The 18,693-nt window shown below is 42.6% G+C and overlaps 1 protein-coding gene across 1 annotated transcript in view; it reads right to left on the reverse strand.

The window, feature by feature from the left end:
- The window catches only part of FRMPD4 (FERM and PDZ domain containing 4), a 551,891-nt gene extending 533,673 nt beyond the window's left edge, over positions 1 to 18,218 (reverse strand). The window contains exon 1 of the mRNA XM_040634527.1: positions 18,098 to 18,218. Coding sequence (XP_040490461.1) covers positions 18,098 to 18,138 — 41 coding nt within the window. The 5' untranslated portion in view covers positions 18,139 to 18,218. The remainder of the gene's footprint in view (positions 1 to 18,097) is intronic.
- Positions 18,219 to 18,693: the final 475 nt, after the last annotated feature.

Here is an 18,693-nt window from a genome sequence, read left to right on the forward strand (position 1 = left end):
TTGTCTGATTCAGGATACCCATGAGACTATGATTCCCAGCGTCTGCCAGCACCTAGTGTGGTTAGACCAGCCTCAGAACAAGTTCTCACTAGTGGATGAAAGCAGAGGTGGTACTTGTACCCTACTGTCCACCCTGTCCTCCTTTCCAAATCGGCCTGCTTTATGCAGACAAGCACGATGTCTTGGAAGCTGCATACCAAAGATGACGGAGCCACAGACAGAAGGAATTTAGGTCCCTGTATCACCATTTGGAGGAGACCTTGTGAGAGCAAGACAAATGATTCTGGTATTGGACACTACACATTTGGATTTATTTTGTGATAGCGGCTTTACCTCCACGAATTAAATCCAGATAGGCTAAACGACAGCACCAGACTGAGCACTTGTGTCTCACCCAGCCGAAATGTTAAAGAGTTAATGCAGGAGCCTCTCAGGAGTGTTCGAGAAGTCTGTGCGCTTTCTGTGCAACAGCTTCTCTGCTACGTGTAGGGGTTAGATGACAGTGAATGAGACATCTTTCCATTAAAGGAATTTACAGTCTAGCGAAACATGAGTGACTGCAAAGGACAGTTACAGAGCCAGCAGTTCTACTCCTAGGAATATGCACAATAGAAATACAGTTGACCCTTGAACAACATGGGTTTGAACTGCATGGGTCCAATTATGTGCAGATTTTTTTTTGATAAATACAGTATAGTACTACAAATGTATTTTCCTTATGATTTTCTTTTTTTCTTCTTTTTTTTTTTTAAGTATGGAGCCCAACATGGGGCCTGAACTCATGACCCTGAGATCAAGACCTGAGCTGAAACCAAGAGTGGGACACTTAACTGACTGAGCCACCCAGGTGCACCCCCCCCCTTATGATTTTCTCAGTAACATTTTTTCTTTTTTAAAAAGATGTAAAAATAAATAATTAATAAAAAAGAATTTAAAAATAATTTAAAAATAAAGATTTATTTACTTATTTGAGGGGGACAGAGAGAGAGAGAGAAAGAGAGCGAGCGAGCACGAACAGGGTAGGGGCAGAGGGGGGAGAGAGAGAATCTCAAGCAGACTCCCCGCCGAATGCAGAGCCCAATGTGGGGCTTGATCCCACGACCCCTGAGATCATGACCTGAGTCAGACGCTCAACCGACTGAGCCACCCAGGTGTCCCAATAACATTTTTTCTCTAGCTTACTTTATTATAAGAATACAGTATATAATACATATAACATGCAAAATACATTTTAACTATTTATGCTATTGGTAAGGCTTCTGGTCAACAGCAGTTATTGGTATTTAAGTTTTGGGGGAGTCAAAAGTTATAGGCATATTTTCAACAGCATGGGGCCATGGCTGGCATCACTAACCTCTGCATTGTTCAAAAATCAACTGTACTTCAGTGAGCTGCAATCAGCAGAATAAAAAAATAACAAATGATAGAATCAGACTGTGTCCAAATCATTATTTTGTGAAACCTGTTTTAGGTGTGTGTGTGTGTGTGTGTGTGTGTGTGTGTGTGTGTGTATTTGCATGCACATGTGTGGTATTTGTGTGTACTGGGTAACAGTGGAAAACAAATTTCTTACTATGAGTTTTGGTTAAAAAAACCTCAGACTACTACAATATTCTAGGCAATCATCAAACATCAAATTTGTTTAACATGTAAGCATCTACACCTACCCAATAATGGGAATGCTCCAATATGCTTCATCTCTATCTCCATGCCTTCATTTAATGTGATTATGGCTATAGATGTATAAAAGAAGTATAGCTGAGACATTTTTATTATGCACTCTTACACGTTATTCAATCAGTGAGAAAATGGTGAGGATTAAGAAATGCACCATTATAAATTTCTTTTCAATGAAAAGTGCCTAATACGTTAATTGGTTTTATCATAAATGCAAAAAAAATTATTTTAAATTGCTTATAATTGTCTTTCAAACCTTACTTTCAATCATACGGTTCACACACTCTTGTTGGAAATAATTTGTTCATTACAGAAAGGAGGAAAGAAAAGGCCTTTGCAGTTCATGTAAACTCCAACTCTGTAGTAGCTGGAGCACAGAAAAGCATGTTTCCCACAGATGTAAAACTCCAGCTCCATGAGCTGCTCCCCACCAGGGCCACCACTGTCCTCAGCCGATGAGTCAGTCCATAATTATCAGATACCCATGCAACAATCCCTTTCTGGATATCAATTTAGCAAATCCTCTCTGCTCTCCGCAGCCAGCACTTTTGGTTGCATAACCAACAATTTCCTCTCCTTCTTTCCTCCCTGTCTCAATTTTGCAGAGGTATCAGATGGCCATCTACTGGGTTGGGGTTAAGATGGGGGTAGCAGGAGCTGCGGCCCTCTGCCATGCTAGAAAGTGACTCTTAATTAAGTCAGTGTTTGTCAATATGAAGGTACCACTGCTATTTTGAGTGGGACAACCCTTCATTATACAGAACTATTCTGCTCATGTTAGGATGCTTGGTATCCCTGGTCCCTTCCCACTATATGCCCATAGGACCCCCGGCCCCAACATCATAAACAACTAGAACACTCAGGGGCATCGCCCACCACCGGTTCCCCATTTGAGAACCACTGATTCTCTAAACCAGGGGTCAGCAACCTTTTTCTATAAAGGGCCACATAGTAAGTAGTTTGAGCTTTATGGGCTCTACGGTCTCTGTTGCAACTACTCAACTCAATTGTTGTAGTGAAAAAGTAGCCATAAATTTTAAGTATACAAATGGGCATGGCTATAGTCTAATAAAACTCTATTTACAAAAACAGGTGATAGGCTGTATTTGGTCCACAGATCACAGTTTGCCAGTGTCTGCAAGCCTAAACCGGCCATGGTGATTCCCTTCGCCAGGGAGATTTAAGAAAGGCATGAGACACAATGATAGTCCTAGACAACGTAAGATCAAGGGACTCCGCTATGAGGTTTCTGGCAGATTTTTTCACACGCTCAAAAGAGACGCATAGAAACAACATATTCTGTTCCCCTCTCATTTTTTTAAAGATTTTATTTTTAAGTAATCTCTACACCCGACGTGGGGCTTGAACTCACAACCCCAAGATCAAGAGTTGCACGCTCCACCAACTGAGCCAGCCAGGCGCCCCGTCATCTTTGTTTTTTTGTGTGTGAAGATACAATAGCTGGAGATACTGCAGTCACTTTGTGACAAGAGGTTCAGGCCCCGTGTTGAGATGGTGCGTGAAAAAGATGACAAAACCCTTGAATCCAGCTAACCAACTCTAAAATGGCTTTACCCCTGAATTTTTTCTTTTCCTTTTTTTTTTTTTTCAAGATTTTATTTATTTATTTGAGAGGGAGAGTGTGTGTGCGCTTGGGACAGCAGGGGGAGAAGCAGAGGGAGAGGGAGAAGCAGACTCCCTGCTGAGCAGGGAGCCTGATGGGGGCTCCATCCCAGGACCCTGGAGCCATGACCTGAGCCGAAAGCAGACGCTTCACCAACTGAGCCACCCAGGCGCCCCTGTGGTTATGTTTTCTACTACTTGCTGCTGACGGCATCCTAAATAATACACTTGCCATTTGATCACAGAGCAATAAGGGTCACATAATTCTACCAGAATATGCATATAGTGTCTGAATGGACATTTGATAGCTACCTTCCAAATTCAAGTGTTTCTTCTGCAAACAATAGCCTTGTTGCTATTCTCCAAAAGTGCAGCTCTGAATAAAAGAGAAAATATTGAAGAGGAATAGCATGTTGACTGCTTTCTCATCTTCTCTTCTTTTCTTCTTCTATGCTGTTAGAACTCTGATTCTGAGTGTTAGGATCTCTGCAGGGGTGGGTCAGAATGAACATCTGATTGTCCTTTGCTAGGTGTGGCCATGGGACACATTCTGGTCAAGGATACTCTAAGGGACCCTTGTTCTTCCATGACAAAAGAGAGAGACAAGGAAAATGCTCACAATTCTCCAGCCACCGTTTCCTGCCTCTGAACCCAGCCATACAATGATATGATGCCTGGAGCTGTGGCAATCACTTTACACGCACTCGGTAACAAGCATAAAGCTGGTGGAGGAGGAAGAAGGAAAGAGCCTGAGTCAATGGAGCCCAATCCAGGAACCACCGACCTCTAGAAATATATTCTGTAAGCCACTTTTAGAAAAGCATTCCTTTACTTGCAGGTAAAATATCCTGATACACAAAATAAAAAAGCATAATAAGGATGACATTTTTAACCTTAAAACATAGCGCTATTTAGGTTACACAAGAACTACTAGGTATAGGTGTCCCTAAAAAAACTATCTATGTTGTAGTGCAGTTTTGACGTACACTTCCTTGGAAGTAGACATGGTCAGATAACTACTTTAAGTAGGGCTGGCCGGGGAGGCGGGGGCGGGGGGCTGTCAACATCCTTTTCTATTTCTTCTATCCTCCCACACCTACTTTCCCAGTGTGGTTTCTACACTTTCCTTCAAAGCATCCACCTGTCATAGAAAAACAACCAGTGGGCAAAGGGGAAACAGTTTATCAGTTTTTTGCTTCGAATCCTTTACTACATAGCATGTGTGGGTTATTACCTCTTCCTCGTGGGAAAGAAAGCAAGAATGGCAGGAGGATTTAACCATTTACCGGATGATTTCTCTTTTTTTCTTCCTTTTCTTTTTAATTTTGAAATATTTTTTTAAGTAATCTCTACACTCAACGTGGGACTCAAACTCAGGACCCCGAGATTAAGAGTTGCATGCTCTTCCAACTGAACCAGCCAGGCGCCCCTGCTAGATGATTTCTACTCAAGTTTTTAAAATCTACTGGAGAAGAGACAGGATTGTCCACAGTAAGAACAATTATACAGAGAATCATCTGTAAGTGCAAAGTGATACTGTCTAGCATCCCATTTATGCAGAATTTCCAAAAACCCAGAACGATAAAAATATTTGTATATCTAAATCTATATCTACATATTTATTTTTAATTCCCGTCTCACCAAGCACCACTTGATATCTGATGACATAGGACAAGGCTCAGCAAGCTTTCTGTATGGGGGAGATATTTTAGGCTTTTGTGGATCATCTATTTTCCATAGCAACCACTCAGCTCTCCCATTATCAAGGAAGCAGCCATGGACAATACATAATGAGCATGGCTGTGTGCCAATAAAACTTTATTTATGGATACTTACATTTTATTCTCATATAATTTTCGCATGTCATGAAATAATACTCTTCTTTTGATTTAGGGGAACCATTTAAAACTGTAATAACCATACTTAGCTTTATACAAACACAGGCAACAGGTTGGATTTGGTCCATAGGCTATAGCTTGCCAGCCCCTGATCCCTAACTAGGATACAGGAAAAAAATCGGAAATGATTTCTAGGTCAGAAATAAAACTATGGGGACTCCTGGGTGGCTCAGTTGGTTAAGCGTCTGCCTTCGGCTCAGGTCATGATCTTGGAGTCCTGAAATCGAGTCCCGCGTCAGGCTCCTTGCTCAGCAGGGAGCCTGTTTCTCCCTCTGCCTGCCACTCCCTCTGCTTGCTCAGTGTCTCTCTCTCACAGAAAAATAAATAAAATCTTTAAAAAAATAAATGAAACTATGAATTATACCCTGGTATCGTTTTACGCATGTATCTTCTTGCATTCTGATGATCTTCAACAAATGTTAACACATATACCTATAAGAGACGATTTGATTGAACACATCACTATATTGTAGATAAATGGAAGTTTAGGGAGTTACACATGACCACAATAGTACTAAAGTGAGGTCAACTGAAGAATTAACCAGTAGAGAAGGATTAGGCACTTTATTGCCTCCTGTGTGTGTTCCATCAACTTAGTTAAATAGCATTCTATTCTTCAGCCTGTCAACATGATCTCAACCGGAAAGCCAAATTATGAACTAATGGCAGCATAATCAAATTACAGTCCTAAAGGAAACATCCATCAATACATCCCCAGAATGTGGTTCTCCAAAACACACCAGGATGTCCCCTTTGATGAGTGGAAGATTATCAGAAGATAGGATTTTTAGTATTGCTGTCAAAAACCAGTAAAATTTAAGTTTAAAAACATATAAAATAAGCATTCCTTGTTGGGAGGTAGGGTAAAAAGAAAAATATTTTCTGTTTATATTCCTAACAGAGAAAAGCTGATCTAGATAGAGAAACTGAAGAGATTTTGCTTCAGAGTACTCAATTCTATACAAAAAGATACCACTTTTTAAATGATACCATCTTTCAGCTTTATCTGTATTTGCTACTAAAAATTACCATGAAAATTTTATAGATCTGAAATTTCTTTAATACTTTTCAGATATATATTCTTAATATATTAAATTATCTCTTATTTCATTAGTTCAAAATAGAGAAAATGAGGAACTTATAAGTTAGAATGGCTTAACTTAGCAATTTATATTTTCATCCAGAGCAAATTTTTCAACATTTTAACATATTTGGGGGGATCATATTTACCCAATTTATTTCTTTTGTCTAAGTAAACTTTCTCTTCTCCCTATCTCCCCCATTCTTTTTTTAAAAGTAAGCTCTATGTTCAATGTGAGGCTTAAACTCAGGACCCTGAGATCAAGAGTCCCATGCTCTATAGTCAGCCAAGTGCCCCTTAACCTCCCAATTCTAAGAATATTTTTATTATTTTCTTATGTATACTTTCAGTATTTTTTATATGAATACAAGTATGCTTACTGTTGTGTAATTTATTATTTTCACTTAATATATTCTGGAGATCATTTTAAATCACTGCATAGAATGTTCTTTTTTTCTTTATTTTTTACAACTGCATAGTGTTTCATGCTATTTTAATCCAAGTTCTCATAGATGTATTTCTTAGAATTTGCTTATTCTATGGAAAAATGATGGAATTTTAGGAATAGAATTAAATTTAGAGAGAATATCGCACAATTTCTCCACTGTACAATTTGAGGAAACAAAGGCTTGACTTGTTAAAATCAACCTGAAGTTCCAACCACCATTACTCAAGCTTTCCCCATCACCAACCACTCCATGTCTTGTTATGAGGCTCACATCCAGGACAAATTCTGTTTGTCAATTTTAATACCTATGAGGAACCAGAATGCCCACAATTTTAGCATAAAATTTGAATATCACTTAATGGCATCTCAAACTACCTTCTGACTTTTATGAGTTTTGAAATATTCAGTATGCTATTATTAATATCATAAAAAAGTCCATAATCCAAAGACTTAGCTGTAAAGATATTTATTGCATCACAGCGTTCATCCAAGGCAAAACACTAGAAATTATCTAAATCTTAATTAAATAAGAAGTCACTCACTAAACTGTAGCATGTGTAGCTATGTATTTTATATTTATAAAGAATATTTTTTAAAGATTTTATTTATTTATTTGAGAAAGAGAGCAAGAGAGAGAGAGAGCACAAGCGGGGCTGGGGGCAGAGGGAGAGGGAGAGGAGACTCAGGACCCTGAGATCATGACCTGAGCCAAAGGCAGATGCTTGACAAACTGAGCCACACAGGTGCCCCTATTTATAAAGAATTTTTAATGAGGGGCACTTTGGTGGCCCAGTCAGTTAAGCGTCTGCCTTCGGCTGAGGTCATGATCCCATGGTCCTGGGATGGAGCCCCAGGTCCTGCAATCAAGCCCCGCGTCAGGCTCCCTGCTCAGCAGGGGAGTCTGCTTCTCCCTCTCCCTCTGCTCCTATTCCTGCTCTTTCTCTTGCTCACTCTCTCTCAAACAAATAAATAAAATCTGTTTTAAAAAAGGAATTTTTAATAATATGAAAACATATTTCGTAAAAATATCACGTATAGAATTGTGTATATATGATCCTATGGAAAACAAGTGGAAAGGTTAAAGAAAGTAGATAACTGGGCACCTGAGTAACTCAGTTGGTTGGGTGTCTGCCTTTGGGATCATAACCTGAGCCAAAGGCAGATGCCCAATCGACCGAGCCCCCCAGGTGCCCCCAGCATGATATTTTAAAAGGCGATATAAAAACTAACTCTAGGTCAAATATGCACACTTTATTTTAAAAAAAATCTTTTTAATGGGGTGCCTGGGTGGCTCAGTTGTTAAGCGTCTGCCTTCGGCTCAGGGCGTGATCCCGGCGTTCTGGGATCAAGCCCCACATCAGGCTCCTATGCTGGGAGCCTGCTTCTTCCTCTCCCACTCCCCCTGCTTGTGTTCCCTCTCTCACTGGCTGTCTCTTTCTCTGTCAAATAAATAAATAAAATCTTTAAAAAATATATTTTAAAAGATTTTTAAGTACTCTCTATATCCAACATGGGGCTCAAACTCACATGCTCCACCAATTGAGCCAGCCAGGCGCCCCTAGACGCGTGCACTTTAGCAAGACAGTGCCTTTCATTTAGTATAGTGAGTATTCCACTTCCCAGTGATTTCATTTACTCAATGTACTGTATGCAAGATACCCTGATCATCGATTCTTTACTATGACACTTACGTATACAAAAGTCTCATTATCAGATCTTTAAGTACGTTACAAACATTATGGACAATTCTCTTGTCATGGTAGAGAAACAATGTGTATAATTGGAAAAGACTAGGACTCCCTCCCTCGAAGGAAGGCAAAGGAAACAAGTGTCAGAAGGAGAGGTTCAGGCTGGAGTCACCGCCGTGCGCAGTGGTTCCCCGCCTAGTGTCCAACGGGCACAAGTCCTAGAGGCAGATCCTCAAAATCAGGAGCTGCCAGAGCAGCTGGATGAAGTGCAAGAGCAGCTATAGCTGTGACAGTCAACACCTGACGCCATGTGCAATGCAGCGTGGTCTCACTCCGCTTCATTCATAACTCACCAAGTCCTCAGTATCTCCTCTGAACCGAGGGCGGGTCCCATAAAGAGGGTTTGCCCTCAAAAATGCAAAATTGGACTGAATTATAATACAACGCGTCCTAGTCGACCACTGCCACAATAATGCTATATAACAAACCTCCTGAAACTCAGTGCCAGCCAACAGTGAGCATGTTTGCCTGCTCACGGGTCTGCAGGATGGTGCTGCGCCGTGTGAAATCTAGCTTTTGGGACCAACATACTACTCCAGGCAGTTCTTGCGAGAGCAATGCTAGAAGCAAAAAAGAAATGCACACGTCCTCTTAAGGCCCTCTGCCAAAAATTGATACTCTGTGACCCCGGCCCACCTTCTGTTGGTCAAAGCAAGTCACCAGCCCAACAGCAATGAGGCAGGGAAGGTCACTCCACCTCTCGCAGGAGGAACTGTTATGCCACATAGAAGAGGCCTGGATTTAGGAAGGGTTTAAGAATTGGGAACAAAGAGCAATCAACCACATAGAGAATAACTGTTACAATGAAGTCAGGACCCAAGATGTGCAGTAGAGACCAGGTGCACAGCTGGATTAAATTTCCCAGCAATCCTTGCAGTTAGGTGTAACCAGGGTCCTGGTAAATGGAGCGTGGGCAGAATGATAGACTCAGTTCCAGGCAGGGCCTTTCAAAACCTCCCAGCCAATCTTCCCCCTTTTCTCTCTCCTCATCTGTCAGCTGAATGTTGACAGGCTGCGCCACCTTGAATCTCAAGCTGAAGAGGAGAGAGCTTCCATCTCACAGGTTCTGTAAGTGAGTGTGTCTCACAGAATCCCTCCCTCCATCAGGAACACCTGTTTGGGGCTCCAAGTCAGCAGAGATACGCCACTAACAACTGAGGGGTTGATCTGTTAAAGCAGTTAGACTATGTAAACTAACGAAAGATGCTAGTCAGCCATTTAACACAGGATTGGAAAGTTGGAGAAGGCTACATGGAACAATCTCAGATTGAAAACTCAAACATACAAGAACAAACAAAAAAAACCCCTGCAACATGAAAGTCAAATAGTACTTTTTCAGGTGAAAAGGAGTCAAGGTAAAGAGTGTTCCAGAAAAAATTTAGAGCATATGTAAAGGCACAGAGACGTGACATCATTTAGGACTTCTAAAAAGTTCAACATAAAAAACAAATAAATTAAAAAATAAATTAAAAGTTCAACACAGCTAGAGGTAGAGGTGTGGGGGGGACTATGTGTAAAAATGTGTGCACATGTGTGTTTGGGGGTTAAGTAGAAAGTTAAGGCTGGGAAAGAAAAATCACAAATGTCCAGAAATAAGGTGGCCAAAGAAGACAGGGCCAACCCCAGTAGGGTGGAGATAAAGAATGGGGATTTTTGTTCTAAGGACATTAAGGAGTACAGAGACAGCGGATCAGTTTTGTACTTTAGAAAACTTCTATGAGCGCCTGGGCGGCTCAGTCGGTTAAGCGCCTGACTTCAGCTCAGGTTATGATCTTGGAGTCCTGGGATAGAGTGGGCTTCCCCTGCTTATCCCTCTCCCTCGGCCCCTCCCCCTGCTAGTGTAAGCACACTCTCTCTCTCTCTCTAAGTAAATAAATAAAATCTTTAAAAGAAAACTTCTCAATTTACCCTCAAGTGGTATGATGAGTGATAAGACGTAAAGACCCCCAGAGAGAAGATGGCCAGGCTTCCTGGGTATGGGGTACCCTCCCCAACCATATCCACCTTTCCCCATCCCAGCAAAACAGGCAGACGCCCAGGGCACAACTCTAGCCCCAAAGGGGAATTTGAGTACTGAGCTCAAGGAAGAACAGTAAAATACTCCTGTTAAGGGCAGAGGGTAAATACTACAGGCCTTGCAAGCCATGCGGTCTCAGTCACAGCTATTCAACTCTGCCAAAAGCTACCACAGACAATATACAAACAAATGTGCATGACCGTGTTCCAATAAAACTTTACTTACAAAAATTGGTAGCAAAGCTCTGATAAAATAAGCACATAAAAATAAAAGCAAGGTAAGCAAGTTGGGTGGCCTGAGCCACAATTCAGCTGGACACCTGAGGGGCTTGCAATGAGGACTGTGAATTTCATAAGAGACAAGCACCCTGGACTCCAGTTAGAAGGGCCGTTGTACAGTCGCCCGGCTAGCTGCCCGATCCCGTTCAGAACGAACACACCAGCCCTAAATTAGCCACATGGCCTTACATTCTCCACCACAGGGTCCAACCTCTGCCAGTCCAAGGTCGTGCCGGCTAAGTCTGGAAATACATTCCTTCCTACGTGTGCTGCGCCAAGTTTACCTATCTTTACCTGTTACCAAGTTTGGCCTGTTGTTTTCTTTAAAGCTCATCTTCGTCAGAAGATTATCACATCCTTATTTTCCATTAAGCAAACCTCACATGATTTATGGAACATAGGAAAACGACCACAATAAAAAATTAAAACCCTATAGGGTAAACTGTAATTGTAGGAAAATCGCTTTTCCTTCTAAACTTGAGAAACATTTCTTTCATGGAAACGATAGTATTTTCCTACCATTCAAAAAGGAGTTCCTAAAATAAAAACTTCCTGACATCTACAAAAACCCATTTAGCACAATCCTAAGTTTGCTTGTGGAGCTGATAGCAGTAACACACAGATTTCTTATAAGTCCACGTTGGTGACTTTGTAACCATCAATCACAGAAAAAATAAATGCTCCAAAGGTCAAAACAGAAATAAAAGTTTATTCTCTAAGACCTAGTCCCAAAGCAGAACATTTGGTTTTAATGTATGTACTCCTTTACATTTCTGAGTTACTGATCATGATAATTGTTCAGCTAAACAAATGATGAGAGTTTATTTGCAAGAGGTAGGAGAATGGGCTGTGTATAACTTTACTCACTCATTATTTAGTACAGAGTACTTATTGTATGCTAAATCCTGTAAACCATACTTGAAAATATATTTCTAAAAGAAGAATTCAGGCAGGAAAACCTTCTCATCTCTTTGCCAGGAAAAAAATGGGAATGTTAACTTTGTCATCTAAAACTAAGGCTTAGATTTCGTCTAGATAGTTTTTGCAGCTTTAGTACATAATGACCTGAATTGCTCATAAGCAAGGCAGCATACTTTTGAGATGTTTTTGCTGTGCTGAACTAAAGGTAGCCTCTGGTTTTTCATTACAATGCTCTCAATCAAATCATAAAAAAGTTGGGTTAAACTCAACTCCAAATTAATACAGCCGACTTCCAGTCCTTGGTCTACAACTAAACCCACTCATCTAGTTTTCTTTCCATTTGGAAAAAGATTAATGAAGGTCATCAGCCATTAGGACCAGATGGCTCAAGTGTACTGTAAGGAAATACCAGGCATTCTCCCATGGACTTGTTTATCAGCTCACGGGCACATGTCGGTTGAGGCTGTACAAATATTATTGCCCACTCTTTTTCCATCCATGTGAAACTAGAAGTTGAAAGGCCAATGGGAGGCAAGCATCACTCTCACAAGTAACGCCCCAACACAAAGAAAGCAGGCCAACCTAGTGACCAAGAAGTATGCAAAATTGTCCCCAGTGCAACAAATACCAGTTGGGCAATTATGTACACTTCTCACGGTTGACGTCCAACAGCTAAATAAGTAATTTGAGATCAGAAGTTTAAATAACGATAAGGTCTACATTAAAGGTGAATGTACAGTAGTGAATTCATGTACTCAATATGCTAAATTTTCTATTGGCAAAGTTTCTCTCCTTAACCAAACTCCAGCCAGGCTCCTTTGAGCCCTTTCTCAACTAGGCCTCAACCTTGGTCTATCAAGACCTGAACAAATACTAAATCAGTTTCTAACAGCTCAAGTCCACACATCCCTAGGATGCAACTGCCCACCCCCTTAAAGTGCCTGCCTGAGAAAAATCAAGGCTGCCAAAAGAATTTACTGCTTGTTCCAGCCAACACCTGAAGATAGGGGCCCCTGTCTCCCAGCTTCAGTGGGAGGGTAGAAGCCTACCTTGGATAAGTGCCAGTTAGCAAACTCAGATGGGGTTTACATGGACCAACTTCCCCCTCGGTTTTGGTACTTTTTTCACTGCCCTGCCTCTACCGAGCTCCAGCTCATCCCTTTCCCTATTCCCTCATTGTCCTTTTAAAATGCCCAGTCCCCTCTGTACAAATTGAAGTTGTGTTGAGTTTGCACCGGACTCTTTTCCCTATTACAATACTGTATTACTGACTAAAATCTGTTCTTACTGCTTTAAGTAGTGCTTGGCTTCACTGTTCTTTGACAGCGTGTAATTGGTTATACTTGTGCCCACACACATGTGCTGGTAATGTAAAGAAGAAAAAATAGGAAAAGGTATTGTTTAACCCTGGGGTTGGTAAACTTTCTATGAAAGACCAGATAGTAAATCTTTTAGGCTTTGTGGGCCATAAGGTCTTGTTAGTATCTACTAAACTTTGCTGTTGCACAGCAAATGCAGCACCAGACAATATGTAATGCATGATCTTAGCTGTGTTTTCCTTTTTAAAGATTTTATTTATTTATTCATGAGAGACAGAGAGAGAGAGAGCAGCAGAGGCAGAAGAGCAGGGAGCCCGATGCAGAATTCGATCCCAGGACACCAGGATCACGACCTGAGCTGAAGGGAGACACTTAACAACTGAGCCAACCAGGCACCCAGCCTAGCTGTGTTTTAATACAACTTTATTTACAAATACTGACACTTTAATTCCATACTATTCTTCTTTTGATTTCTTTTTAACCACTAAAACAATTTTTAATTTTAAAAGCCATTCTTAGATCACATTCTACACCAAAACAGTCAGCAAGCCAGATTTGGCCCATAGGCAATAGTTTGCCAACCCCTGGTTTAACCTATTTATATACTTTTCTTTCCTTGCTATGATTAGCTCCGAAAGTTCAAGATCATTTGATGGTAAGGTTAGTAGATTTGGGGGCCATATTCTCAAAAACGCTCTCAATTTTTCTTATTGAGACAACTATGAAATTAGTGATCTTAAGTCAATTCTTTTTTTTAAATATTTTATTTATTTATTTGCGAGAGAGAGCAAGCGCACGAACAGGGGCGGAGCAGAGGAAGAGGGAGAAGCAGACTCCCCGCTGAGCAGGGAGCCCGATGTGGGGCTGGATCCCAGGACCCTGGGATCATGACCTGAGCTGAAGGCAGACAGTTAACCGACTGACCCACCCAGGTGCCCCTTCAGTCAATTCTTAAAGATAAATTCCTAGCTCATCAATAATGTATATTCTCTCACAGCTAAACTTCCATGGCAAACTCCAAATGGAATAATAAAGTAATAAAGTTGAACGGTGCATCTGTGTGTGTGTGCGTAAAGAGAGAATGAATAGTTGTAAGGTCCATAAGCAGAAAGTGAAAATTTTGACGTCATGCATTTAAAGTACAAGTAAATTTCACTGCAGGTGACTATATCAAATTCTGAAAGGAGTTGAAATTTACTTGCCCCAAAGAGAGAGAGAGAAAGGGAGAAAGAGAGAGAAGGAGAGGGAGAGAGGAGGGAAGAACAGAGAGAGAGAGAGAGAGATGCTTGAAATGGTATATAGCCTGAACTAGACATCTTCGCCCCAGAACTGCTAGCAACTAGACTTTCACAGCTGCAAACCAGCAACCCCTGGGAAACTAGAGTTAAATATTCCTAAAACAGGAATCTAGTTCTGTTATGAAACTGTTCATCATTTCACCTCCTGACAGCCACAAAAATCAGAACTCAGAAAGGACTCAGATGATGAGCAAGTAGCATTTTTAATAAAATTCAAATCCAGAGTCTTTGGGGGTTTTTGGTTGCTAGCCTCGAGAGCTCACTATTATCGGCAATATTGATGCAATTATTCAGGTAAAAAGAGAGGAGATGCGAAAAATATGACCTTTTGCATTGCTTCCTTAACTTCCCTTTTTCCCCCAGGAAATATTTAATTCTGAATAAGGTAAAGGTAAAAAATAGAAGTTTAGTAGTCTCTAAATAGCTTTTACAGAAGAAGGTGAGGAAGCTCTAATTCTTCCTCAAACATGCGATACTTGCAACAAAATTATTATTACAGATATCAGTTACCACTGTCTGCCACAAAATAGCCCATGCAACCACATGATAATGTGAAATAAAGCAGCCTCCAAATTTACCTACCACTATAAGGAATAATCTTCGTATTAACAGTTGGGACCCAATCATTATCTCAAAGTGTGCCATTTTGCGTCAAGAAGAGACACGAAGTTAAGCTATTCAATCTCTGAAAGCATCCCTCAGTTTAATAACACCCCTATGAGTTTTGGGTTTCACATCACTTCCCTCAGGCGAAGGGGGCATAATCATATGTTTTTCTACTGAACTGCATTCTCCAATAAACATTTCAAAGAGTGCATCTGCTTTACAAATGAAATAGTCGATACAAAGAGCAGTAACAATAAAAATATATGCCTATTTTTATACTATTACTGGTTTATAAGGCAATCATCTGTAATGATCTCATCTACAAGGATGAAAAATGATATATAACTGTTACCAAGGAAACAGTGAAGTAAAATTGCATGTAAACTATCAAACAGTTTAATAACCAGAAAATTAGAAGAACAAGAAAAAACATCTCCAGATAGAGCCACGATACATCGTGCCACCCACGACAGATGCCATCAAGGGTCACAACTCACCAGCTATTCCGGTGCTCGGTGGCATTAGTTTAAAATGATGACCATAGGTGGTACTGAATTCCTGAGGGGCAATTTGAATTCTGCTTTTTTTTTCACATGATTAAAAGGGCAGAGATCCTGGGAACAAGTGGTTAAAAGTGGGTACTTTGAGAAGTCAAAATACTCTGTTAATTCCAGTGTGGACTCATATTCTCTCAATAATTCTCTGTAATTACCAGTGTCTTTACTCACAGATGGGACATTCAGCAAATAGCAGGTATGCTTTCTACAGCAAATGCTTTCCGAATCGACATTTAGAAACTCAAGTTCTTGGGAACCAAAGACAAGGCTAAGGCCCGGGGTAACTGTGTGTGTTCACCTCTAAACCACGAGAATTTTAAGCACTCAAGTAACCACGCTGATCAAAGCTAAATCCTTTAGGAAGATTATCCATTCCGAAATCAGGAAAATCCTGCAGTGTAAGCACTTTTCTACTTCACCTTTGAGAAAAGAACTTGATTTCTGTAACAGTGTTTAAAACACACACACAAGACAATTCCTACTAGGGCAGGGAGAAGCAGCTGTAAACGTGTGTTTCTGTGTGCTGATGACCCTCTACTCGTACTGCTCTTTCAGTGTGGGGACCATTGCCGAGCTCACACGGAGCCACAAGAAGAATGCCTATGGATGAAAGATTTCTTAATGGGCACATAAGCTCAGAACATGTGCAGCTTCTCTCTTTAGAATAAACACTCTATTTGGATCACGTTAAGGACAGAAAGTGAAATTCACACTCATTTACTAAATTTTAACCTCTCTTTAAAATAAGATACTAATCTCCCACAGCCTGGCTTGGGTTTTGCAAAAACTCAGATTTGTGAATATCACAAAGGCATCCCGGAATTTAGTAAAATGAATATAAACCATCTTTTCACTGACATACAGCACTGTCCTCCCCAAACACCAAAGCTTAAGGACTAAATCTAGGCTCTAGATTTTTTTTTTTTTTAAACATTCATCACTTTAAGCATTCGAGGCCACCAAAACCTATCTTGGTTACTTTCAATGATACTGGTGAACTTCTCTTTCCCTTCAGCAATCTCTGTCCATCACACAGACGGGCACCAGGAACCCACTGAACTGTTGCCCACGGCCGTTCACCATCCCTGGTTTGTGATTTGACAGCTGTTTATAAACCAACCATAGGCAGAAGCATGCAGGAAGTTAACAGGACAGACGTGTGAAGCCATGGCCCTCTAGGATATTGACATGAAACCAAACCATGTGCCATGCTACAATCACCCACTGTTGGACATATCAGTCTTCTGATGTGCAGGGCAACACCTCTTCGTGGGCTGCTCCAAGACAGACAAATTTACCCATCTGCTGTATACCTCATGTCTACCCAGACTAAGTTACACTAGGGCCCTTTCCCTGGAAAATCTGCTGTGACATTAAGACTGACTCACGTGAGCAGAGAAGGAAGGTGGAGATGGGCGAGAAGAACAAATAAGGACCTGTGGATGCTGGCGAAAGGCACATCTGAAAGGCAACATGCAGACTGATGCTTCTGAAATGGCCCAAATGTAATGTAGCCAGCCGAAGTCCACACGCATTTCTGATTGTGGCTATCGGAGGCTTCTCATCCTTGTCTGGTGCAATCAACACAGCCCACCCTGACACTAAGGAATAAAGTAGGTCCTAGAATTATTCTCTTGCAACCGCAAGGAAGTCTAAACATCCTGGAAAACTCTTACTGCCTACCTCCGAAGGCCGTGGTGGTAACTGCTACAAAGAGCCAAGCTCAAGGAGCAGAAGGCTCGTCTGTCCTAAGATGTGGGTGAAGAAGGTGGAGCATGGTCTTCTAAGACTCCTCACACCAGGCACGTCCCGGTTAATGCCACACGGCCAGAAGCACAGCCCAACTTCCTGGGTTCTATGCAGACTTTGGAAGCATAAGCAGGGCAGAAAACCTAAGGCCAATGCTCTGACCAGGCAATACCTAGGCAGCCACAAAGTGGAAATATGTTTCCTCTGTCAGCACTGCCAGAGAAATCGGCCTGAATCGATGATTTTTCTTCTGTTTCAACAACATGGCCACTTGGAAGCAAATTTCTAAATCTTTCACGGCTTGGGACTACATAGTTACCCGAAGAAAGGCTAAAGGTCTTTCTCTCCCGGCTCGCTTTCTTTGGCATCTAGGTCACTGCTGGGAACACGGGACAACTTCCCAGGGCGACCGACAAGCTGAGTTTTCAGGGTGTGGAGGTCTCATTTAGGGGATGGGGGGCCAGGGGGCCAGGGGGCCACTTTCGGTCACTGCTGCTTGGGAAGCACGGACCCAAACTCTAAGCACTTTTGGCTTTCCCTAGCAGTAGCAATTACAACCACCTTCTCTTGGCCCTGAATTATAGATGTGACCCCAAGCACCACTGAGGCTTTTCCTAAGGGAAAACAAACTGTCATGAATATTGGTGTGAGCCTGAGGGTGTGCGTCTGTGTGTGGTCTACAGCCGCGGAAACACAAGCCCCACCAGCCAGTGAGAGATAAGTTGAATGCAGCAGCCCCCGGCCACCTCGTTTCAGTCCTTTCTTAAGCCCCGCTGCTCTCTCCAGCTTTTGCTTCTCCCCAAGCCTCCCGAAAAATAAAGCACCAAGTTGCCGGCTGCGGCGGCCCTGGGTGCAAATGAACCGGCGCAGCCCCTACCTCGAGAGCTTTGCAATCTTCACAAAGCTGAAGACATCCATGCAGGCAGCCGGGCACCCCAAGCTCGGAGGCTGCGGCGCCCCTTCTCACGCCAGCAACGGCAGCCCCATGGCCGGCCGGGACCTCAGCGCGCCCCGGGGCTCGAGTGGCGGCGACAGCGGGTGGCGGCGGCGGACCTGGAAAGCCCGCACCTGGAGGCGGTGGCTGCTACCCCCCTCCGGCCGTGAGCTGCGTGTGCATCCCCGAGCAGGACCATTGACGGGCGCCCTTGTTGGAAAACTCAATGGAGAGGGGGTCAGGGAGGGTGCGAGGGGCGGGGGTGGGGAGCGTGGCCCGGGTGGTGCGCCCTGGCCTGGGGGACTGTCGGGCGCCCTGGGGAGGCGAGGCCCGGGCGAGGGGCGCTGCTCCTGCTCCCCAGCCCGCCGGCCCGGCTGCCCCGCGTGCGGAGGAGCGCAGACTGAGCCGGGAGGTGGCGGGCGAGCCTGGCACACGCGCACGCACCCCTCGCGGCACTGCAGCTGCCTCCCTGCCTCCTTCCCCAAGCTGAGTCCCTTCTCCTCTCCCCACCCCCACCCGCGGGGAAGGGGGGGGCTCTC

This window comes from Ursus maritimus (assembly GCF_017311325.1).
Source record: "Ursus maritimus isolate PB19 chromosome X unlocalized genomic scaffold, ASM1731132v1 scaffold_X1, whole genome shotgun sequence".
NCBI lineage: Eukaryota > Metazoa > Chordata > Mammalia > Carnivora > Ursidae > Ursus > Ursus maritimus.